The sequence below is a fragment of the Pleurodeles waltl genome, chromosome 4_2, assembly GCF_031143425.1.
Source record: "Pleurodeles waltl isolate 20211129_DDA chromosome 4_2, aPleWal1.hap1.20221129, whole genome shotgun sequence".
NCBI classification, from domain to species: Eukaryota; Metazoa; Chordata; class Amphibia; order Caudata; family Salamandridae; genus Pleurodeles; species Pleurodeles waltl.
Genome location: NC_090443.1, coordinates 206,926,796 through 206,952,958, shown reverse-complemented (window position 1 = coordinate 206,952,958; position 26,163 = coordinate 206,926,796). Strand labels below are relative to the sequence as shown.

Here is a 26,163-nt window from a genome sequence, read left to right as displayed (position 1 = left end):
TCTTGTGCTGCATCTTGCTGCCTCAAGCACTCCAGTGTGGGACAAGTCTGTTGTTCCTTACGGAGTTCTCCCTGGTGGACCCCCCGGCGCCCAAGAGCTCAGTTGTGTCAGCCTGCAGCTCCTCAGGTGTAGGTTTCACCCACAGAGTGGCTTCTTCTCCCTCAGGAGTTGAATCCTCACTGGAGGCTGGAGCAGGGGGTACCTTTTTACCCTTCCTGCACTTTGTTTTAGGAGTCTCCTGGGCCATTGTTCCAGGCTACAAGGTCCCTTGATCTTTCTGCTTTTTTGCCTGTGCTCTGGTGAGGGCAAAGATATGCCCTGGGATGCCCAGCATTGCTGCAGGGGCCTCTAATTTCACTTCAGCCCAGGCTGAAGTGTCCAAGTCATTACCAAGCAGACACTCTACCGGTAGGTCAGAGGATACAACAACTTTTTAGAGCTAATAAACCCCCCCGCTCAGCTGAAATCAATAACTGCCATGAGGTGGCACAAAGTATTATTATGCGCATCAGTCATTTGTTATGTGTGACCAAGTAGGTGTTGCTCAGGGGACACCAGTTTTTCAGTCACCATAGTGACACTGGTACCTGCAGCCCTCAGCCTCAACACCACTGATTAGGGGATGCTGCCTGTACTTTATATTATATTAAGGGGACAGGCAGCACGGGTGGCAAAGTCAATGCTCCCATCAAAGATTAGAACAGCCTCAGTGGTCTCTCTAGGTAGCCCAGACCCCACTACAGTCCCTAAGGTGAGCCCAGCTACACTCTTTGACTGACTACTGTTAGTAGTCCCACCACTACTGCTATTGCTAGTGGCACTAGGAGTAGAAGTGGAATTAGTAGTGGTGGAAGGCTTGGTGCCTCTCTTAGGACAGGAGCTGTCCCCTGCCCAACGGCCTTTTTTTGCAAATACAGCACCAGGGCTTCTTGAAGTTAAAGGAAGGGGAAGATGAAGAGGATTTATTCCCTCCCCCGGAGGAGTTTTGTGGGCCTGATGAAGACTCTTTGTTTTTATCTTTGTCCCCACCCTTATCCTGATGCTTACCTGCTTCCTTTTTTTGTGGTCACCCCGTGTGAGCTTTCCTACTCACCCTGGTGTTGACCCATTTGTATGTCTTCTTTCCCAATTCTTGGGGAGAGGTCAGATCAGAATCAACCAGGTACTGATGCAGCTGATCAGATATACAGTTATTAAAAATGTGCTCTATCAGAATTAGGTTGTATAAGCTCTGTTAGTCACTAACTTTGCTCCCATGCAACTAGCCGTCCAGAGCTTTCACAGAACAGTCCACAAAAAGTACCCAATCTTGGGAGGACTCCTTTCTTTCCCTGAACTTGATTCCGTTTTATTCAGTAGTCAAACCAAATACATCTAGCAGTGCACTTTTCAAAACTGAATAGTTTCTGCATCTTCCTCTCTGACAGTGAGGAGTTTGTCTCTGCCTTTGTAAGAGAAGGAGAGCCACAAGATTGCTGCCCACTGTCTTTGGGGGACCTTTAGGACTTTACAGGGCCTCTCCAAAGCAGCAAACCATTTACAGATGTCATCTCCCATGTTGTAAGGTGGGACTATCTTGTTCAGGTTCCTGGAATCATAGCAGTCCTCCCTGATTCGGGTGTCCCTGAAGCTCAGACTGTTGACACCATGGGGGGGCTAACCCCATACCCTGTCTTTCCCTTTCCACTGCCATGGCCTCCCTATCAAGGGCCAGCTGGTGCTTCTGAAGCCTCAACCTGGTATCCTCCATCTTCAGTTTCCCAAACTCCCTATCTAGGGAATGTTCCCCTGAGGTGGAGCAGTGAGTCCCCTCAGAGACTGAGGGCACATGGGAATGGACAGAGGAGGATCGATGCCTCCTTTTGGGAACCCTCTGAACCAACACCCTAGGAGTAAAGGTAGGCCTACTGGAAAGACCACCCTTCTCGCTACCTGCAGTGCTCCTAATGGGGCTGTGGTGTTCCCCAGGTTCTTCCAGACCCTCCCCAGTGTATCCCAAGCCTACCCTGTCTAGGACTGGAGGGTCAGCTTCTACTGCTTCCTTGTTTCGGCTAACAGCATTGTCCTGGTCAGCCTGGAGGAGTAAGTCAAGAAGCAGACGCTTGTTGGGATTTCTCCCTGTCTTAATTTTTCTATCAGCACACATCTCCCTAAGCTCTTGGAAGGTGCGACTCTCATATTGAGAGTCTGAGGCCTGAGAGTTGTGCTCCACTGAAGACATTTTCTTGCTAGAGTGGTGTAGGTGTCCTAACTACTCTAACACTAGGCTCCCAAAGAAGTTTGGGGTAAGGGATATTCTAGACCACTAGATTACCCAAACCTTGGAGACTAGAATCCTGACAAATGTAGGTGCAGTGTGTACCTACAGCTAGTAATGGTCTTTCCTGTGCAAAGTACCTAGTGACAGAGTGGTAAGGCAATTGCAAGTGCTTATCCCACCGCTGCACCACCAATGTAGGAAGCTGACCTAGTGTGTAGTGAGCACCTATGGTGTTATCACCTTATACCAGGTATCCCCTATTAGTTCAGCATAGACAGTGTCTAGGAAGCCAGGGCTCTCTAGAGGCAACTGTGGATGAGCAACCAAGACTTTTCTAGGAGACATGCAAAGCTTATGCAATACTACTATAGTCACACATCACTTACACAAGTGAAAGAACCACACAGTGTTACAAAAATAAAGGTATTTTATTATGGTAACACAAATACTAAAATACTGTATGGAGCTGGAGGAACTAGGAACCCTAAAAGGGGACCAAGTTTAGTTGGCGTTGGAGTGTCCGGTTGGGCCAGGAGCCACTAACCAGCCTTCTGGAGGTGCAGGACCAGGTCGACGGTGAAGACAAGGAGCCAGCTGTGCAGCACAGGAGCAGGAGAAGGGTTAGTGGTGCCTGTGGATGCAGGGGAGTGACCCCTTCACTCCAAGGGAGATTCCTCCTTGCTTCTTGTGCAGGCTGAAGACTCGTCACTCTCAGAGAATGCACAGACAGGGAGATGTTGTAGTTGCTGGAAGGAGCCAGAGAAACAATGTTGCAGAGTGGAGTTGTTGCTGGATTTGCAGATTGTCTCTTCCTGTAACGTCCAGTTGCAGTCCCAGTGGCCAGAAGATGACGTAAACAATGCAGAGGAGTCCTGCTGGAATCCTGCATGTCAAATCTGTAGACCCACCCTGGAGGGAGACCCTAAATAGCCCAGGAAGGGGGACTGGTCACCTAGCAGGATGACCACCTATCAGGGCAGGGCTGTGGTGTCACCTGCCTGACCTGGCCACTCAGATGCTCCCAAGGGCTTCTGCCCACCTTGGATTCAAGATGGCAGAATCAAGTGGCCACCTGGAGGAGCTCTGGGCACCACCCCTGGGGTGGTGATAGACAGGGAAGTGGTTATTCCCCTTTTCATTGTCCAGTTTCCTGCCAGAGCACAGACTAGAGGTCCCTGGACTTGTGCAGACTGATTTATGCAAGGAGGGCACCAAATGTGCCATTCAAACATTCAAAACATACCAGTGGCTTGGGGGGGGGCTATCCCTTCCCAGCCAGGTAACACCTATTTCGAAAGGGAGAGGGTGTTGCCCCACCCCCACCCAAAGGAAATCCTTTGTTCTGTCTAATTCTGCTTGAGCAGGCTTAGCAGCAGGAGGGCAGAAAACTGTCCGTGGGGTAGCAGCAGCGCAGGCTGCACGTAAAAACCTAGTAAACTGGTAGGAGCAATGCAGGGGATACTCTAAGGAACCCCCAGAGTCCCTGGAATCATACAACCAATACTGGCAACAGTATTGGGGTACGGTTCAGACATGTTTGATACCAAACATGCCCAGGTTCGGAGTTACCATTATGAAGCTGGACACAGGTAGTGACCTCTGTTCAGTACATGAGTAAAATGGCTTCCCCGCACCTAAGAAGTCCAGGAAAATGGAGCAGGAGTTAGTAGGGGCATCTCTGCTCATATGCAGGGCTGCCCTCACACACAGGTACTTGCGCTCTGACCTTTGGGCTAGGAGGGCATGCAATAGGGGTGAATGACAGTGACCTGTAGTGAAAGGGTGCATGCACATTTTCACGCAAGCTGCAATGGCAGGCCTGCAGACACATTTTGCATGGGCTCCCATGGGTGGCGTAATACATGCTGCAACCCATGGGGAACCCATGGTGGCCCAATGTCCTGGGTACCTAGCTATCATATACTGGGGACTTACACAGGGCACCAGCATGCCAATTGTGGGGTGTACTAAGTCAGAAACAACCGAATTTAGAGCATAGTCACTGGGGTCCTGGTTAGCAGGATCCCAGTGAACACTGTCAAAACACACTGACAGCAGGCAAAAAGTGTGGGTAACCATGCCAAAAAGCGGATACTTTCCTACAAGGCCTTGAACACCACTGTGTCCAGGGCTGCATCATTAAATGGTATACTTTGTGTGGGGCTCAGATGTGACTTCAGATCAATGACAGTGAAACCCAATCACGTCAGGAGTGCAGCCATCATCCGGAGGTGGCCCATGACTGACTCCACCATGCCTCCCTCAGGAGGGGTCATCAAAGTAGAGGAATACATGTACCCCCAAACTCCAAAGACAGGCAGTGACCACCTCCATCACTTTTGTGAACACGCGAGGGGCCGAGGTAAGGCAGAAGGGGAGTAAGGCAAAGAGAAAGAGTATTCTTGACCATTTAGAATCACAGGTAATTCCTGCAAGTCCATGGACACCATCCATTCTCCTGGTTCCAGGTCCAAACAAATCTGGGGAGCGTGAGCATCTTTAATTTGTTCTTTCGCAGAAAGGCATTAAATGGGCTAAGGTCTAGAATGTGCTTGAGGCTCCAGTCCTCTTTCGAGACAAAAAAATAGCGAGAGTAACATCCCATCCCTCTCTCTGAATCTGACACCCACTCAATGGCACCTCTGGAGAGCAAAAGCTTGACCTGGTGCATCAGAATTCCAGAGTGTTTTTTTTCTGAAAAATTTTCTGATGTGGGGGGGGGGTGGGGGGGGGGGAGGGGGAGGGGGGAGGGTTAGTGGGAAGGGGTGTATATAACAGGTAAGGTGTGATCCCTGTTGGATGATTTGTTGGACCCATCTGGTTGGCGTAACGGAACTCAACCTGGGAGGAAACATCAGATTGTGCCTTCTACTGGTCCACCATAGGTCGATGAGATCAAGATACAGTGTGTTGTGAGAATTCTGCCAGTGGCACATCTATTGCCTAGAAAGAAGCAGGTTGGCTGATGTACAACAGGTTGTGATGTTGATGAGGGAAGTCAGATCCAGGAGCAGCGTCTGATTTTCCTTAACTGGTGGTGAAACTGTTTTTCTGGCATGGATAAGCCAAGGAATTGCACAGTTGCACAGCTATTTGACTCATTCCAGCACCGAATAAGCCTTCTTGCAAACAGCCTGGAGCCCTTAAGGGGCAGATCCATAGCAGAAACGTGCACGTCACCAAAAAACCCTGCTGACCTTATCCAGACATGATATTGGTGTCAACAACCCTGCCAATGCAGTCAGTCATGTCCAGGTGAGCCTAGAGCATGTACTTTACAGCATCCTGGCTATCATGAATAGTCGGAACTAATGAGGCCCAGATATCCTCTGGGAGTGCCGGCAAAATATCACTGGCTGCTTTCCACAAGGCATGTATGTAATGTCGAGTAATAAAACTGCATTGATAGATCAACGTGCTACACAGGCCAAAGAGAAAAGCCTCTTCCCCCTAAGGTATTCATTCTTTTTGATTCATTTCTCCAGGGAATTGGCCAGAAAGGAGCCTGGGACGACTTTACACGATTAAGCTTTGCAAACTGGGCTTTCCAGTGTTGCTAGAAACCTCTCTGGGACAGTTCTATACCATCAAGCTATGGGTCAAATGACTGGTGGACATAAACACAGCTTAGCCCATGTAGTCCTGAGGGCTTCAGTAGGGGCTTCATTTAACGGTAGCAGTGGCTCAGATGACCCTGTTTGGAAAATTTCAGTCAGCACGTTTGATTTAATCTCAATGGACAATTGTAGTTCTTGTGCCTCAAATTCCCTTCAAACAATCACAGTAAACAAGGCACTATCCTCAGTAGGCAGACTGTGTGGCAAAATTATCTGCGTTTCAGTGATGTACCTTCCCATTGGTGTTTCGTAAGTCCAGACATAGTGCATCATCAGCACACTGAGTTGGAACCAACCAGCCCCTTTCCCAGTCATGTAGGACATAGGGTCCCTCTTGGGCTGAGTCGAGTCAGAGCCAAAGAGAGGTTAGATCCTCTGCTGATAATGGTGTTGGGACAGTGATCTTGTATCCGAGTAATGCTGAATTTGACCACTAGTTAAGAGAGGTCTTCGCACTCAGATTATTGGCAGGTCACGCCAGATTTCTGATGAGCCACTGTCAGTTGGAGAGTTTGGTCTGGAAGCCTCGCACAAGGTTCTCCCTAGCCAAGAGCACATTTCCTTCCCAGCAGAACTCTTACAAAAAACAACTACATTAACTGTCAACGGCTATGAGAAACTCTAGAGGCAGGTTCGCTATTCAATACTATGACTACAAATATTCTGTAGATATTAGGAATATCTAGAGGATGCCAGGAACTTTCTAAAAATGTTAGTAATGTTAATTGTATTCACACTGCTTGTTTAATTGCTTTAATATTTTTAATCGGTGTGGCTACTGTGCATATTTTAAGTACTAGATTAAGATGTTTAAATGTTTAAAGCAAATCCCTGTTCCTACTAGTACTACTCTGAATAATGTTTTTTCAAGCATGAAAGATTGTTTGGATCACCACTGTCTCTCTGAAATGGGACTGATAAGTACCCTGACATCACTGCCTAACCAGGACTGCTTGGTGGGTTAGGAACAGAGCTGCTGTCCAAACTGTATTTCTTCCACTTACCCTGCAGATCAGAGAAATCCTAGAACTCTCATCAGGAAGTGCACTGAAAATATGCAGCATGGCCTCTCTGAGTGCCTCTATCTGCTGCAGTGTTGACAACAGCTGAGGCACTCTGGGCATCCCGGGACCATCAGTAGGAGCCAGTTCGGATTCCGGCGACTGTGAAGGGGTGCCACCTCTGTCTTGGTGCCCTTAAGCCTTCTCATCTGACTATAAATGGCGAGATGGGGACAAACCATGCTTTTATTTGGACTTTGACTTTCCAGAAGTCCTCCAGACCAAAGTGGACTTTTTGCAAGAATGTCCTAGAGAACAGGCCAATGTCCGAGTCCTTCACTACTTTTGTTCTCAGTGACAGAGATTTGCATACCAATCTAAGATGCACTTTGGGTGCATAAGGGCACACGTTTTGCTAAGAGTTGTGACCAAAGCCCAGCACTAGAGGAAGACGTTGTGTAGGTCAGTGACTGACATCTGTTTCCTGAAGTCTTGGCATGGCTTACATCCTGTCTCTATTAGTGAGGACATTACTCCCCGGCACACTGTGAAAGAATATGGAAGTTGTTAGACCGACAAAGAAGTGAAGCTCCAGATCCACGTCAAAGAGCATGGAACCAAAGAAATGGACGTTGGCGTACAGGAGTGGCTGTGAGAAATCAGGAGTCAGAAGTATCCATCAGAACTCATTTTCAGAACCTTGCTCTCCATCCCCTGAAGTGCATCTTATGTGGAACTGGAACAGGATGTAGATGGTTTGGGGATGCTCAGTGCACTCACACTGGCCCTGCATGCTCAGTGTACTCACACTGGCCCTGCATGCTCAGCGCACTCACACTGGCACTGCCAAAATACTGGTATCACAGACTTGATTTCGGGACCATGGAAGGATACAAGCTCAAAATTCAACATGAGGAATTTGGCCAATGGTATATCATTATTCGTGGAGGATTTGATTCCAGAACTTTGATCTACCCTTGAGTGTTTGATCCTACTCATTGAGAGTCTGTGGTTGGAGCATCTATGTATGGTATCTTTGTTACAGGATCCAGTGTAAATAGGTCCCTCATTACTAATGACGTCCATTCTTTCCAAATCTGTATATTCTGTTTGTGTGAGTTTTCTAGGTGTGTGAGCCCAGAGGAATCTCCTGCCGAAACAAAGATAGAGGTCCTGAAATAGAGTGGTGACTCTTTAAGAAGTACAGATAGATGTCTTCTGACCAAGTAGCAATATTATCTATTCAGAGATGAAGTCCAGGATTACCTTCAGCACCAGATGTTTCCCCAACATCAAACGCATAGCTGTTCCTTACTGATCTCAGAAAGAAATGAGAAAGGCCACAAGATGAGTACTCCCCAAACAGAAAAAACTAATATTTGCCATGGTAATAACCTTACTGCTGGCTACATCTGGCTATGTACTGCTAAGTGCAGACCCTAAACAGCATGTACAGCAGATTCTTCTCAGGGTCCTGTGCATCCCTTTCAAAACACTTTTTTGTTTTTAAATCAACTGCATTCAAGAAATCTTTCCCTGAAAAGCTTATTAGAAATCAGACCAAAAATACCTTCTCAGGAAGGACTAGGCCACAATAATTAGCAGGCTACAAAGGACAGAACGTGGAATGACATCACATACTACTCAAGACACAGGCCTACTCATTTGTAATTTTGAAGTGTGCCTGTTTCCACGGTGTTCCGTGGTATTAGGTAAGTCGAAAGCAGGGTAGTACAAGCTATAGCTGCACAAAACAAATAAATAAATAACTATAAAAGACAGTGGTAAAAATATTAAAGCATTCATTAAAAATGTGTGGACATATGAGCAATCTTACCTGCATTGTAGAAAAGGTCAGGCCGTTCCAGAATGTCTCCTTCGTGGATATACGGTTCAATGGGATCATCCCCATACAGATACTGCTCACTTTCATCTAACTGGCGACTCTCCACCATCTCCAGCCACTGAGAGTTATGCCAACGAAACTTTTCATTTTGTATTTTCTTAGCCCATTCTTCATCATACTCCTGTTAAAAGTTGCAATTTTTAACCATATGATACTTTGTAAACAACAGATAACAGGTGAACTGTATTATGTTAAGAGGTTTGTATGCTATTTAAGTTTTACTTATCCAAGTGTTTAAAATTGTGGCTTTAAGACAAGAGCTATAAAAAACAAACGTTATGAGAAGAGTGAGATCGAATGGCCGCAAAATAGGAACATTATAACTGTTTATATAGGCATCAAAAAACTAGAGGACATGAAAAGCCAAATTATCTTCATCTTTGTAACTGTGCCAGGGTTATCACTAGGTAGGATCCCCAGACCACAAAACTGCTGCCACAGAATCAAGTTTCCTGAAATTGCAAACAGGAAGAGTGCTTCCATTTAAAGACAGTAAGCATAACTGAACATAAGTTTTCCTACGATGAATTATTGAGATATGGTGTTCCCAGTGCCCTGAAGACAACTCACCTATGTTTAACATTTTATACTGAAAGTGATAAAAATTCTGTCCTGATTGTCCATCTTTGATTTCTTGGATTCAGTAAAATCCGGGCCTCCTTTATTCTGTAGCTACTGGAACTTCAATATTAGTTTCCTGGGAAGTTCTAGGTGTGCAGATTTACAGATTTCAAATAAGTGAAAGCACCAAACATCCAACGTCTTCATCAGGAAAACCATAATTGAGGCTACTACCTGCTGGGACCTTCGCATGTATCATATGCAGATGTGAAATTATTTTAATAAGTTTTAATCCACTTTCAATTTTGCTACATTACCAAGGCCATCTGAAAGAACCTCTCAAAAATCACTCACCTTATTTAGTTATCCACAAATTTAGGTTATCTCCCCATTTTTTTTTTGTCCTGAAGAAGAACCTAGGTGATCATTAACTGCCACACTGAAGAACAAGTTACTTACCTTCGGTAACAAGTTATCTGGTAGAGACATATTCTAGTTGCAGATTTCTTACCTTAGAATTTCCCCCAGTCGTCAGTCTGAATCCAGAAATTTTTCTTCAAGCAGTACTCCTGTGTGCCGTTAGATGGCGTCGGTTGAATACTCGTCAGTCGTTGGTGTCATGGTCGCCAAGCGTGGAGCCATGAAGAACACTGACTCGGTTGTGCCAGAACTGGGCCCTGAAAGTGAAGTCACTGCCCCTAGAGATCAGTTTGCGGAGTTCGGTAAGGAATCTGCAACTAGAACATGTCTCTATCACATAATACCATACCAAAGGTAAGTACCTTGTTCATCTAATAGACACTTCTGTTGCAGATTCCTTATCTTGGAATAGATTCCCAAGCAACACCATCCCCGGAGGCATGTCTGTGAACCAAGATCACACTAGGAAGTCCTGCAGGACCGTATGAGTAAAGTACCTGTCCCTTCGAATCTGCCTGTACATATGCAAGAACGCCCACGTTGCTGCCTGGCAGATGCCCAGGACTAGAACTCAGTGTGCTAATGCAGTGGTTGCAGCCGTTGCTCTGGTGGAGTGAGCACGCAAACCTTCAGGGGTTTCCTTCTTAGACAAAGTGTAGGACAGCTTGATGCAGAGAACAACTCATCTGGAGATGGTTCTCTTCTGCACCGCCCGTCCCTTCTTCGCACCCACATAACCCACAAACAGTTGATCATCCACCCGGAAATCTTTTATACGACTGAGGTAGAACGCCAACGATCCCTTTGGATCCAGGCGGTGGAGTCTGCCCTCTTCATGAAAGGGATGTGGGGGTGGCAAAGTGATGGACAGGCCTACAAGAAAGGGCGTGACTATTCTAGGGAGGAAAGCGGCTCTAGTATGAGGCAACACTTTGTCAGGATGGACAGATAAAAATGGTGGCTTCGAAGAAAAAGTTTGAAGGTCACTCACTCTGCCAACAGAGGTTATGGCAAGGAATGCAGTTTTCAGTGTGAGGAGACGCAAATGACAATTATGCAGTGGCTCAAAGGGAGCGCACATAAGGTATGTAAGTACCAGGTTCAAACCCACTGTGGCATAATGAACGGCTTGGGTGGAAACATGTGGGTGAGTCTCTCAAGAACTTTCCCAACAATGGGAGATTTGAACAAGGAGGGCTGATCTGGCAGTCTGAGGAAGGCAGAGATGGCAGATAGGTAACCTGTAAGGGTGCCCGAAGCAGCACCCTGCTGGGCAAGAGAGGGACTATACAGCAGAACTTCAGACAGAGGTGCAGAAAGGGGATCAACAGACTTGTCTGTACATCATGTCACAAATTTATTCCAACAACAGGCGTATATCGTTTTGGTGGAGGGACGCCTGGCTGGCAAGAAAAAATTGCAAACTTCGGGCGGAAGGCTGAAAGCTGTCAACTGCTGGCGCTCAATCCCCATGCAAGAAGGCAAAGGCTGGACAGGTTCTGCTGCAACAGAAGTTCCTCCAGAAGGGGCAGTCTGATCGGAGGATTGATGGCCATGCTCAGAAGCTCAGGATACCAAACTCTTCGTGCTCAGTTTGGAGCCACAAAGATTACTTGGGACCGGTCCTTCTTGATCTTCTTCAGACCTCTGGGCAGAAGTGGTACTGGTGGGAAGGGTAAAGGAGGCCTGAGTTCCACTCAAGATGAAAAGTGTCGGTGAGTAAGTAGTCCCTTGGAAACTCCAACGCGCAAAACTGCTGACATTGTGCGTTCTCTGCAGAGATGAACAGATCTAACCAAGGCTCTCTCCACTGCTGAAAGAGACCTTGCGCCACCTCCTGATGGAGACACCATTCATGATCGACCATGCATTGATGGCTGAGTTTGTCTGCCCTAGCATTCAGAGAGCCTGCCAGATGTTGAACCACCAGGGATATGCCCTGATATTCCAGCCATGTCCAGAGATGTAGGGCCTCTTGACAAAGGGTTCACAACCCTACTCTGCTCTGATTTTGGCAGTACTATATGGCGATGGTGTTGGCTGTGAACACCTGTACCACTTTCCCTTTGAAAGAGGGAAGGAATGCCTTCAATGCAAGCCTGATCGCACGAAGCTTCAGAATGTTTATGTGGAGCCCGAAATCTGCCGGAGACCAGATGCCCCATCCCAGGAGTGACACATCTGTCACTAATGTCAGATCTGGTTGGGTAAGGGAGAGGGATCTGCCTTTGACCCAATCTCGGTTTGTTAGCCACCACTGCAGATCTTGCGCAGCTCTTTCTGAGATCTGGACCATATCGGAGAGATTCCCCTGATGCAGCGCACACTGGAACTTCAGGTCCCACTGCAGAGCCTGCACATGCCATCTGGCATGTGTGACTAACAGGATGCAGGAGGCTATGAGGCCCAGCAACCTCAGAGTCAGTCTCACCGAAACCCAGGATAAAGGCTGAAACTTCGATATCATAGCTTAAATATCTTGGACTCGCTGCTCTGGAGGATATTGCTGAAACTGCACTGTGTCCAGAACAGCTCCGATGAATGAGCATCTGAGAGGGAGTCAGGTGGGACTTCGGCATATTTATAGTAAACCCAGCGAATGCAGGAGGCTTGTCATAGTCTGAAGGTGGGAGATGACCACCTGGGGTGAGCTCGGCTTAAACAGCCAGTCATCGAGGTAGGGGAAGACTGAAACCCCTACCCTGTGAAGATGAGCTGCGACCACCGCCATCACTTTGGTGAACACCCAAGGTGCACTGGTAAGGTCAAAAGGGAGCACAGCAAACTGAAAGGGCACGTGACTTACCATGAACTGTAAGTAATGTCTGTGGGCAGGCAGGACGGGAATGTGGAAGTAGAAGTCCTGTAAATCCAACGCTACCATCCAGTCTCCATTGTCCAGGGCAGATAGGACCTGAAACAGAGTAAGCATTTTGAACATCTTCTTTCTGAGGAAGAGATTGAGGGACCGGAGATCTAGGATAGGGCGAAGGCCCTTGTCCTTTTTGGGCACCAGAAAGTAGGAGGAATAACAACCATGACCTACTTCTGGCACAGCGGCCAAGAGAGCCGTAACTTCCTCGGGGGGAGTAGCCCCTTCAAACTATTAGCAAAACCCACATGTCTGTAGTGTAACCCCCCCGTTGGGGCAGGTGATGGCAAATCCTGCCTCCACCTGGTCCGGGATGGAGCGACAGACTAGGAAGGCTTGGAGGCTGCAGCTGGGGGGGTGGTGGACTGGTCGGACCATTGGCTCCCTGATCCATAAGCATGTCGGATCCCGCTTCCGCAGCCATGCAGAGGCTGGGCAGCACGTGCCGAACAGTGGCTGGTAGGAAAGGAACATGCTGGGTGCCCTTTCTGTAGACACGAAAGGGTCAAAAAGCGGACTCCTTAAAGAGCTTAAGTGATGAGTCCGCTTGGCCTCCGAAGAGACGGAGCCCATTGAAGGGGATGTCCATGAGCGAATGCTGGACATCCCCTTAAAAGCCAGACGTCCTCAACCAGGTGTGGCGCCGTAAGGCCATCGTTGATGCAACCGATGTACCCAGTGAGTCAGTTGTGTCCAGCCCACAATGTATTGTGAACTTGGCTGCATCTCTCCTGCAAGCAACGGCTTGGGAGAGAACCGCCCAGGCCTCCTCTGGGACTTGCGTCAGTACCTGAGCAACTGTATCCCATAGAGTATGGGAATAGCAGCCCAAAAGTCATGTAGTGTTCACAGACCACAATGCCAGACTGGAAGGAGAGAACATTTTCTTCCCAAGTTGTTCCAGTCGTTTTGATTCCCCATCCGGGGGTGCGGAAGGGAATGCGCCTGATGAAGAAGAAGCCTGGATGACAAAACTCTCAGGCATAGGGTGTTGGGTCAGGAATTTAGAGTAGTTTGGCACAGACCTATTGGAGTGGACGATTGTCTTGTTCACAGGAGTCCCTGTGCTGGGTTTGGACCAGGTGCCCAGTAGGACATTAGTGAGAGCTTTGTTAAATGGTAAAAGGGGTTCTGAGGTTGAAGCCCCAGACTGAAGCACCTCAGTCAGGAGGCTAGTCTTTACTACCACAGAAGGTAGCTCAAGACCAAGGACTTCAGCTGCCCCTCTCACCACCATGGAATCCAACGCTCCCTCCTCCGTAGCCACGGTAAGGGAAGAAAGCATGCCAGCGTCAGGACAGGTATCAAGACCGCTAGCTGCGCCCAAGTCCTGCGGCCAGTCCTCTGTGTCTTCCAGCTAGAATTCTATGGGGTCCAACGACCTGGCCACACTTTCCTCATACCCGTACCCATAAGAATAAGGGTCTGGATCCCACCTGGGGAATGTAGGCCCCATCGAAGACGGAACCGGCATTGATCGGTGTCAGTCTGCTTCCAGTTCAGAGTCGAGTATAAGTATGGGGTCAATGTTGATTGTGTGCTCGACTGACGTTGGAAGCACCAACGTCTTAGCTGGCGCCAGGGAAGTTTGTGTTGACACAACTGGCGTCGAAAAAAGTCAGATAATGGATCCTTAGGGGCTATCAGGAGCGGGAGCCGCATGCGTGGAAACCGAGGGGGCCCCCTCCAATCCTACTGGGCCCAAAGGCATTGCAGGAGGGTCGGTTTGCCCAAACATTAGGCACATGACCTCATAAAATTCCTTGAGTTGGGCAGGGGTGGCACTGGCTCCCAGAAATTCGGGGAGTCGACCCAGAAGCAGGCTCGGGGATGGAGGCCTAGAGCGTGGATGCTCTTCCCGTATCACATAGTCTGAGCGACTGAGTGAAGTCGGAGAATGCTTGCTCTTCCTCTAATTCTTCTTCTTGTAACCTGAATGTCCAGAGGACTTCGAGTGGGACGAAGAAGAGTGGTGATGCCTCTGCTAGCAGTCTTGTAATCGTCCTCTCGAGCAAGACTGGGAGCAATGCGGAAACTTGCTACAGGCCGCCAGGAGCTTTAGGGACTGCTCCCTCAAAGCCTTCGGGTTCATGGCCTGGCACTTGGAGCACGACTTCGGGTTGTGGTCGCGCTCCAGACACCACAGGCATACGAGGTGCGTATCCGTCACGGACATGCAGTGACAGGAGTCACATGGCTTGAAACCAGTCTCGCATGACTTGAAACCGGTCTTGTGTGACATCCTCGATGCGCCAAAAAAGTGCCAAAAAATGACTTTGAGGGTAGCTCTCTCTGGATCTGCATGTAGGTTGGCATGGAACAAAAAGAACTGACGTCAGCATGCCGGGGTGGCGACTATATATGACTGCTACTTTTTCACGGTGACCACAACGCCAACGACTGACACCACCTAACAGCACGCAAGGATACTGCTCGAAAAAAAATCTCCTGATCCAGTCTGACGTCTGGGGGTGGATTCTAATGTAAGGAATCTGCAACTAGAAGTCTCTATCAGATATATTGTATATCACTCTATGCAGACATTACGCTTTATCTGAATAACACTGGGGAGAATCTGGACCTGGTTATCCAAGAGTGTTCATACTTCAGAAAAGTATCATGTGTAGTGAATAACTGAACTAAATCCTTGATAATTTCCCTACCCGGCTACCAAAATTCATCCACTCTCCTTGCCCCTCCCAATGAGTCACTGACTCCTTAAAACATTTGGGGATCCGCATTAATGCCAGCAAGCTGACAGTCATACTTGAGTATTATAGTGTAGCGATATACACACTGGAAGATCAGATTTAGGGATATATTAAACTGCCCCTTTCTTTAATGGGGTAGGTCTCTGTAATGAAAATGATGGCCCCCCTGAGGTTGCTTCATCTCTTGATGAACATACCCATTCCCCCACGCGTCATTCTCTCCAGACCCTGCACACTCTTATGGTGCATCTTGCTTGGGCGGCGTGGCAACCTAGACTTAGCCGGGAAAAACAGACTCTTCCTTACGACTGAAGCGCCGTTACAGCCCCAGTGGTTGAGCTCTTGCACATTTTCTTCCTCAGACCTACTTCATTCACTACTGGCTCAGACCCCACACCTATCTGGCACATCTTGCACCTGAGCATGACCAGGCACAACCCACCCCTCTTCTGGCCCTGATCGGAAAGGCCCAACGACAGTCCAGTAGGGAAATAGATACAGTTGTGTGAGCACAACAAGCCTGGGGTCGCCTGCAGACTAAACCTGGTCATCAGACTATGGGGGTGATTCTAACCCTGACGGGCGGCGGAGGCCGCCCGCCAGAGTTCCCCCCTCCAGAACACCGCTCCGCGGTCATTAGACCGCTGCAGTGATTCTGGCTTTTGCACTGGGCTGGCGGGCGGCCGCCAAAAGGCCGCCCGCCAGCCCAGTGCAAAAGAGCCTTCCCACGAGGACGCCGGCTCAGAATTGAGCCGGCGGAGTGGGAAGGTGCGACGGGTGCAGTGGCACCCGTCGCGTATTTCAGTGTCTGCAAAGCAGACACTGAAATACAAAGTGGGGCCCTCTTACGGGGGCCCCTGCAGTGCCCATGCCATTGCATGGGCACTGCAGGGGCCCCCAGGGGCCCCACGACAACCCATACCGCCATCCTGTTCCTGGCGGGAGAACCGCCAGGAACAGGATGGCGGTATGGGCTGTCAGAATCCCCATGGCGGCGCAGCTCGGCAGACCGCCGGTTTTCCGCATCTGACCGCGGCCAAACCGCCGCGGTCAGAATGCCCTGCGGGGCACCGCCAGCCTGTTGGCGGTGCTCCCGCCAACCCTGGCCCCGGCGGTCCATGACCGCCGGGGTCAGAATGACCCCCTATGTATTCCCTGAAAGTGTTGCACCTCCACTCCATGTTACATGGCATCCTGTAAGAAAAGGTGGCCCGTCAGAGACAGTTTCGATGGGGTGATAGGTGATCTCTTCTTCCCTGATGGGCATTTCTGTGAAAGACTAACCACCTGTGCAGGTGAAACGCTAGACTCACTATTCACATTTTTCACATCTGTGCGAAGCTCTGGGAGTGCAAGCAGGAGTTCCCAGCAGCCTTGGCAGAATGTAAAACATTTACCCATCTATTGACAGCATCCTCCTTCTGACACCTCCTGTCTCGTCTCCATGCATCTGCACAAAGTGAGATGCCCATTGGGCCTGCAGCAGGCCAGGGCTCAGTGGGAGATGGTCCTGGGTAAATCTGTCTCTAACAAGAAGTGGGCAGGTACATGAAGTCTGGCGCAACCCCTGTCCCCATTGGTAGGCTACAATGTTCTACATTTTTGGTTACTACATCAGGCATATTACACTACATCTAAATTGTACAAACATAAATTCAAAGCTACTGATGAGTGAGCCAGATGCCATGGGACTGGGGCTGACTTTATGCACCTAGCCTGTTCTATTCCCCAATCTCCACCTTCTGGGCTGCTGTTTTTTCCACCCTCTCTGATATTTTCCTCTTACAGCTGCACTTAAGTCAGGGCTGGCACTGTTATGTCTCCCATCAGAGATGCCAGACAGCAACTAAAAGCTTCTTGCTTTGACACTGCTGCTTGCCAAGCGCAGGGTGGCCTGTGAGTGGGGCTGATGGCGGGTGCCCACCACCCGGGAGTAGTTGTTTGATGTTGCTTATTGTCAAGAGCAATTATCACTGTACTACTCTATGCTCCCTCCCTTTAGCAAGCCTAGGGACTTTTGGAAGCTCTATCAGGCACATTTGTTAGAGCAGACACTGCCCTCCTCTCATGATCATGTGAGTAACCCTGTAGCCCATTAATGTGATTATGACCTTGCTCCTAGTGTGAAATGTTTTTTTTTATTTGCACATACAATATGAATTCTTTGATAATGTTTTGCCATTGCTTATTCTTGTATGTATGAAATATACTGAATCTGTCTCTTAACTGCCTTAGTGTGGCACCCAATGGATTCCAATTCACCGATTGTATTATGTATGGAGATGTAGCTACTTCCTATTGTTATACTTGTTTAAAGCTTTCCAATTTATAAATAAATAAAAAAGGAACAGAGATTAAATTCACTGCATATGCAGATGATGTTGTTCTCTATATATTGCAGCCACAAACCTCCATTCCTGCCTTTTATAATTTATTATCAAATTACTTCACCCTATTCGGTTATAATCTCAGTATAGATAAGTCTGAAATTCTGCCTTTCAGTAAGTATTGTTTAAAGAAAATGTTAACAGACACTGGATTCAAATGGAACTCTAAGTGCTTAGAAATTAAATACTCCACGTCTATTACAGAAACAATTTGCATTTACTTTGCTGATGATCACCACAAAATTCTTAATATGTCATAGAAGTGGTCATCTTTGTATTTATATTGATGGGGCAGATTAGACAAAATCAAAATGAGGATGCTACCTGTCATTAACTTCTAATTATCAATGCTACCTGTGAAGCCCCCTCAGACATTTAAAAAAACTCTTAATAGTTTGGTTGGTACATTTTTGTGGAATGGGCAGAAAAAGCACATATCTCATTACGTTCATTGTGTAAATCTAAAGATATGGGCGAGGTAAACTTTCCCAATTTTCAGAATAATCACCCCAACTTTGTTTTGCAAAACATCTGACTCATCTGGCAGGAGTTGAGGATACTACCTTCACTGTAACTGTAATGGGTAAACTGGAAGAATTAATGTATTCAACTTTTTCTTCTCAGACGGACGCTCATATTCCCCACCCTCCTAAAGTGAAACTACAGTGGGAATCAGATTTAAACTGTTCCTTTCCACTACAAACCTGGAATATAATTTGGTCTAAGATTCATCACACTTCCTGCTGAGCTAGTACTACATAAACCGTGCATTATTTCTAAAATAGGCTATTTTAACCCCTAGTTCCTTTCACAAATATAATCACAACATAGATAATGCATGCTGAACATGTAGCACAGCACAGGTACTGTCATGCATATGTGTTTTCAGTGCCCATCAACCAAAACATTTTAGTTTTAAGTTTGGACTCAAATTTCAACAATTTATTATATTACTTTTTCTTTTGATACTTTACATATTTGTTTGAGTCAACAGTCTCAATTATGGATTGGCAAACATAAAATGAGTACCATCGGTGGACTTAGTCATCGCCATAGCTTTACAAATTATTACATCCAGTTGGAAGGATACTAATATGGTCATTTTTACTAGATGGTGGAGTTTATTATGTCATCATCGCAGACTTGATAGAGCCAACACCGCCTCTACACAACAGTTTATGAAGAACAGCTTATTTTGGATACCTCTTTCTATATATTTGAACTGAACACCTGTTCGGTTATCAAATTTAACTACTACTTGCCAGCCTCCATGAAATGCAGATTTTAATTAGTATTATAATATCGCACAAACGATTTATTTAGTATTATAATATCGCACAAATGATTTATTTAATTGATAACTGTATTAATGGTCAACTATATAATCATATATATGTTTTTCCTTCAGTAAGGTAATATACGATTTTATCATATTTTATCATTCTTTCCTTCTCTTCTCTTCATTTTCTCTCTTTTCTATTCTTTTCCCCACAACACATAATACAAAATATAAAATGCATAGTTAATAGGAACGCAAATGCATATTTTAATAACAATTCTATAGCTCTACTTCACTTATTGCTAATTACTACGTTCTTGATTACTGCTATGTTTATGTTCAACATATTGACTGTTTACAGATTTGTAACCTGTGTACTTTTGTTGAAATAATTGCAATTTAAAAAAATCCAAGTCATTCATACAGCTGAAAACAGTTATAAAAATCAAAACGAAAGAGTGAGAAAGAGAAAAAATGAGAACTGATTGGATATCAAACAGAATTAAGCAGCTCAATATATATAATAGAGCCATATGCAGCAATTAAGGACATACAAATAAGGCAGCAAAGTAATGTGGAATCAGATAAAACTAACAAACAAGTTACTTACCTTTAGTAACGCATTATCTGGTAGAGACTCTACCTAGCTGCAGATTCCTTACCTTAGAATTTCCTGACGTCAGCTTGGAATCCGGAATATTTGCTGAGCAGTACCCTGCGTGCGCTGTCAGGTGGCGATGTTGAGCTCCGTGTAGTGTCATCAGCGCCGTTTGAGCTGTCTGTGATGTCACTGTCGCCTATAAAGGCACCACCCCTGCACACATACGTCAGTTCTTTTACCCACAAACTTCCACGTCAGAAGCGCAGAGTCATGGATAGAACTAACAGTTCGTCTGTGCAAAACTAGAGCCCAAAAAAGGGATAAACCCTAACCCTACTAGACATACCCGCAGAGCGGGGAGGCATGGGTGGGTGTAAGGAATCTGCAACTAGATAGAGTCTCTACCAGATAGTGCGTTTGTAGGAAAATGGCTCCCTGTTGCAGCTACCCCCCATTTGTTGCCTGATATTGATGCTGACTTGACTAACAAGTGTGCTGGGACCCTGCTAACCCGGCCCCAGCCCCAGTGTTCTTTCACTAAAAATGTACATTTTTTTCTACAATTGACACACCCCGGCACCCAGATAAGTCCCTTGTAAAAGGTACCAGTGGTCCCAAGGGCCCTGTGACCAGGGAGGGTCCCTAAGGGCTGCAGCATGTGTTGTGCCACACTATGGGACCCCTCACCTAACACATGCACACTGCCATTGCAGATTGTGTGTGTTGGTGGGGAGAAAAAGGCAAAGTCGACATGGCATCCCCCTCGGGATGCCATGCACACAAAATACTGCCTGTGGCATAGGTAAGTCACCCCAGTAGCAGGTCTTAAAGCCCTAAGGCAGGGTGCACTATACCACAGGTGAGGGCATAGCTGCATGTGCAATGTGCCCCTACAGAGTCTAAGTCTATTCTTAGACATTGTGAGTACAGTATAAGGTCTGGGAGTTTGTCAAAACGAACTCTACAGTTCCATGAACAGTGGGAAGGTTGGCATCAAACTTCTCAGAATAATAAACCCACACTGATGCCAGTGCTGGATTTACTAAAAAATGCACAAAGAAGATGCTCCCTGAATTTTACCTAATCCTTCAGTGCAGGATTGACTTGTCTGTGCCAGCCTGCCACTGAGACGAGTTTCTGACTCCATGGGGTTAGAGCCTATGTGCTCTCCGAGGGTAGAAACAAAGCGTGCACTGGGTGGAGGTGCTTCACACCTCCCCCCTGCAAGAACTGTAACACCAAGCAGTGAGCCTCAAAGGCTCAGGCCTGCATGTTACAATGCCCCAGAGCACTCCAGCTAGTGGAGATGCCCGCCCCCCAGACACAGCCCCCACTTTTGGCAGCAAGTCCAGAGGAGATAATGAGAAAAACAAGGAGGAGTCACCCTCCAGCCAGGACAGCCCCTAAGGTATCCTGAGCTGAGGTGACCCCTGCCTTAGGAAATCCTCAATCTTGTTTTGGAGGATTCCCCCTAATACGATTAGGGATGTGCTCCCCCACCCTACAGGACTCTGAGGACTGACCTGCACCTAAAGGACCAAGAAACTCCAGAGGACAGCGGTTCTGCCCAAAACTACAACCAAGAAATAATCTTTAAAGAAGCCTCCAGCCTCACTCCAGAAGGGTGAGTCTTCACACACTGCACCTGACGCCTCCGGCTCGAGCTCCAGAGAAGTAGCACTGCAGAGAGGACTCCTAGGCGACTGCGATAATGTGAGTAACCTGAGCCGACCCCCGCCTGCACTCCCCCAGCGACGCCTGCAGAGAGGATTCAGAGGCTTCCCCTGGCCACGAATGCCTGGTAACAAGGAACCCGATGCCTGGAAGAACCACTGCACCCGCAGCCCCCAGGTGCAGAGTGAGAAGTCTCACGCTTCCGGCAGGAAGGGAGAGTTTTTTCAAAGTTGCTAAAAAGTTGTTGCTGTTTTTGAACAGTGCCGCTGTTCTCAGGAGCTTCTTGGTCCTTCAGGGTCAGGCAGTCCTCTGAGTCCTCAGAGGTTGCTGGTCCCTGTCGGATGCGTTGCTGTGCAGGTCTTTTGAGTCTAGAGACAGAGCAGTAGGGCTGGGGCCAAGTCAGTTGTCGTCTTCGTCGTCTCTGTTGAGCTTTCAAGTCAGCAGTCCTTCTTGTTGTAGGTTGCAGGAATCTGATATCCTGGGGTCAGGGTCGCCCCTAAATACTCAATTCAGGGGTGTGTTTAGGTCTGGGGGCAGTAGCCAATGGCTACTGTCCTGGAGGGTGGCTAAACCCTCTTTGTGCCTCCTCTCTGAGAGGAGGGGGGCACATCCTTATTCCTATTGGGGAAATCCTCCAAAACCAAGATGGAGGATTTCTTAAGGCAGGGGTCACCTCAGCTCAGCTCAGCTCAGGGGCTGTCCTGACTGGTGGGTGACTCCTCCTTGTTTTTTTCATTATCTCCTCCGGACTTGCCGCCAAAAGTGGGGGCTGTGTCCGGAGGGGTGGGCATCTTCACTAGCTGGGATGCCCTGGGGCACTGTAACAACAGGCATGAGCCTTTGAGGCTCACCACCAGGTGTTACAGTTCCCCTGAGAGGGAGGTGGGAAGCACCTCCACCCAGTGCAGGCTTTGTTCCTGGCCACAGAGTGACAAAGGCACTCACCCCATGTGGCCAGAAACCCGTCTGGTTGTGGCAGGCTGGCAGGAACTGGTCAGCCTAACACAGGTGTTTGGACTGGTATACAGGGGACATCTCTAAGATGCCGTCTGTGTGCATTTTTCAATAAATCCCACACTGGCATCAGTATGGATTTATTGTGCTGAGAAGTTTGCTAACCAGGCCCCAGCACCAGTGTTCTTTCCCAAAATCTGTACCTTTGCTTTAACAATTGGCACACCCATGGAACACAGTTAAGTCCCTTGTAAAAGGTACCCATGGTCCCCAAGGGCTGCAGCATATATTAAGCCACCCTGGGGGACCCCTCACCAAGCACATGTACACTGCCTTTGCAGCATGTGTATGCTGGTGGGGAGAAAAAGAGAAAGTCGACATGGCACCCCTCTCAGGATGCCATGCCCACAAAGCACTGCCTGTGGCATAGGTACGTCACCCCTCTAGCAGGCCTTACAGCCCTAAGGCAGGGTGCACTATACCACAGGTGAGGGCATAGCTGCATGAGCAAGGGGGTTGTAACTGCAACAAGGGCCAGTTTCCTACAACCAGTATGCCAATTGTGTGGTGTAAAAGGTACAAAGCAACCAATTTCAGAGGAGAGAGCACAGTCACTGGGGTCCTGGTTAGATGGATCCCAGTGAAAACAGTCTAAACACACTGATAAACAGTAAAAAAGAGGGGTTAACCATGCTAAAAGTGACCTTCCTACAACCGTTGCGATTTTGCAAATTGCAGAATCAGAGATCACAAAACAGCTTTGTACATCAAACCCTAAATTTCATATACAGTTACCTGCAAGGCACAAAATGTAGCTACAGTTTTAGAGAAAATATTGCTGAACTCACCGCAATGATATCCAGAGTGTTATCACACACCTTACGGATCTCAGCATTTTTGTCGTGCATCAGATCTATCAAATAAGCTGGAGCCTCTACATGACCTAGGTTAAGGATGTTCTAAACATATATGAAGCAATTACTACACGGAAAGGTGCGATTTACAGCAAATATGCTAATATGCAGGGTCCATCAGGAGGCAGCCAAAGACCTGCAGCTCTTCTGCATATCCACTAGTTGAATTGGCAACAACATAAAATCCATTGACTTCTGCCACAACCTTTACACAGAAGACATGCAGATCTTTCTTTTAACTCAGACTGTTTGAGACCATAGGCAATGTATGACCATCCTCTCTCTTATAACGAACAACCCAAAAAAACAAAGTATTTATCTTTCGAAGGTATTTCTGTGCAATCTCTCTGCCTGCTCCACCGGGCTTCTCACAAACATAAATAAATATTCACCGCCAGGTAGAAATCTTTGCTTGCTGTTTAACTCCGTAAAGACACTGGAGTCAGTTGTCCGAAGACCAGTCACCTCTGCCAGGTACCAGGAGCTCAACGTCTGGCAAATTCACTGTCACCTTCACTTTCACACACCCATGTCACTCATCAACGCACTGGTTATAAGTAAACTTGACTACTGCTAATTCCTCCTACTAGGACGAATGCAGTACTCATTCTCTCCGCCTGACCAAACCCATACACTTCAGCACATAGACTTCAAACCACCCCAAGTACAAAATGGCCAAAACCTACTGACACAAAGACATGTCTGATTCACAAAAAACGTTTTAGAAAGATCACAACAACTCCTCTCCAACATACCACTTACAGATAATTTCAAAGTAGATCCTTGCATCCTGCCAATCATACCTACTAGCCACAGCCAAATAATCATGAGCCACATCCAAATTCCACAATATTAGCCTCTTCTGCCTTTCCACAGGAATTCACTTATGCAAACATACTGAAAACGACATTGTGTTCCACATCCAGCACCACCCTCGTTCTTGAGACTCAACACAGATCCGTATCACTGATCTAAGCAGCTCAGCCCTTCTGACTTCCCGGAGTGCATCTTCCTAAATCATACTGTCAGGCAACAATAAAAAAACAGAACAACAAATAGTTAACTCAATGCATTATGTATTGTATTGCCATTGTGATCACACGCTGACCATTACTTCTCATAACTAGTTCCACAAAGAAATGATGACGTTCTGATGTACAATCCATTTAAAGTTTTGTTCAGCATTTGTTGTATGATTACACTCACACTCATACACATAATGCATTGAATACACTACATCACTAAAAACAGCACTTTATGGAAAGTCTACCACCCGTGTGGAATTTGTCTTACAAAGGCTAACATGATTTTGAATCCGTCAATTTCTTAACCACAGTCATAATCAGAAAACATAGGATGGCAAAACTGGCATCCGTGCCCGTTATCACAACAGTACTTAAATGTACTTAAATGAAGATAAAACAGTTACTAGCTAAAACTGTATTTTTCAATTATTTCATATTTTGTAGAGTATTAAAAAATCCCTATGGCTTTACTATGCTGTAAACTAACAGACAAATGGGCAGAAGTGTGCTGATGACATCCAATAACAAATAATGTAACAAGTATAAATGGTGTGGTTAAGAGTGAAAAAAATGGCTACATAATTATACAGCTCCAAGCTGTTGCCACTGTGCCCGGTTTTAAAAATCCTGTTAAATTATGTAAGAACAGTAAATTAACACACTACTGGCCACAGACGATTCCTAACATTGCACATAAGGGTTGATGAGGAAAAGTGGATCCCACACCGTTCCCCGCTTTTATCTGTGATATGACTTACTCCGAAGTGATGGGCTTCAAAGGAAGGAGGCAGTAGGCGGGTTAGGCACAGTGAAGTATCCAGGCTCGGGGGAGTTGGCTATGGAAGGACAATGCGAGGGAACTGTTCATGGATGTGAAACCGGTGACAAATCCCAGTATGGACTCTCAAAATAAACAAAATACGGCATGCTCAGACCAAATGTGGAGTGTCGAACCAATCTAAGGCAGGTACAGAGACGAAGATTTAGGGGATTTACTATCGCGTGAAAAATAATGCAGTAATGTACAGAATTAACGTGTAGGCTTTTAAAGAAAATAAATGTGATTAAATGCAAAAACTGTAGTACAAAAGTACAAGTTACTTACCTTCGGTAACAAAATATCTGGTAGAGACATATTCTAGTTACAGATTCCTTACCTTAGAATTTCCCCAGGCGTCAGACTTTTCTTCTAGCAATACCCTTGTGTATCGGCAGGTGGCGTCGGTCGACTCCGCGGGCGTCGTGGTTGCCGTGATGACGTCCGGAGTAGTATATAGATGCCGCCCTCACACAGTGACGTCAATTTCTTTTAATGACTTTCCACGCCAAATTGCAGAGCCGCTAAGAACACTGAGATTGGTGCGCCAGAGCTAAGGACCTGAAGAACAATGTTACTTACCTTCAGTAACGAGGTATCTGGTAGAGACTCTATCTAGCTGCAGATTCCTTACCTTAGAATTCCCTGGCGTCAGCTTCGAATCCGGAGTTTTTTCTGAGCAGTACCCTGCGCGCGCGCCGTCGGACGGCGTCGTTCGGATCCGCGTGCGTCGACCAGCTCCGCGTGCATCGTCAGCGTCGTTGGAGCCGTCTATGACGTCACGATTGTCTATATAGACGCCGTCTTGGCGCACGTACGTCATTTCTTTTCCACAACTTCCCGCGCCAGAAGCACAGTCATGGAAGAACCAACCAATACACTTTTAACCTCTTTGACTGTTTGGAGTAAAAATACTTCCATGCCTATAAGAAAGGCAAAAGTTGCCAAAATCAAAAATATACATAGGTACACATAGAAACATATACATATATATACACATATCCACATGAGAAAAAAATGTCCCCAGAGTGGGGAGGCTTGGGCGGGTGTAAGGAATCTGCAGCTAGATAGAGTCTCTACCAGATACCTCGTTACCGAAGGTAAGTAACTTGTTCATCTGATAGAGACTTCTAGCTGCAGCTTCCTTACCTTAGAATAGATACC

The 26,163-nt window shown here is 46.9% G+C and overlaps 1 protein-coding gene across 1 annotated transcript in view; it reads right to left on the bottom strand.

Annotated features, from left to right (window-relative positions):
* KIFAP3 (kinesin associated protein 3) overlaps positions 1-26,163 on the bottom strand; it is a 1,147,560-nt gene that overhangs the window by 263,330 nt on the left and 858,067 nt on the right. The window contains exons 17-18 of the mRNA XM_069231084.1: positions 23,092-23,177; positions 8,716-8,905 (exon numbers count right to left, since the gene is read on the bottom strand). Coding sequence (XP_069087185.1) covers positions 8,716-8,905; positions 23,092-23,177 — 276 coding nt within the window. The remainder of the gene's footprint in view (positions 1-8,715; positions 8,906-23,091; positions 23,178-26,163) is intronic.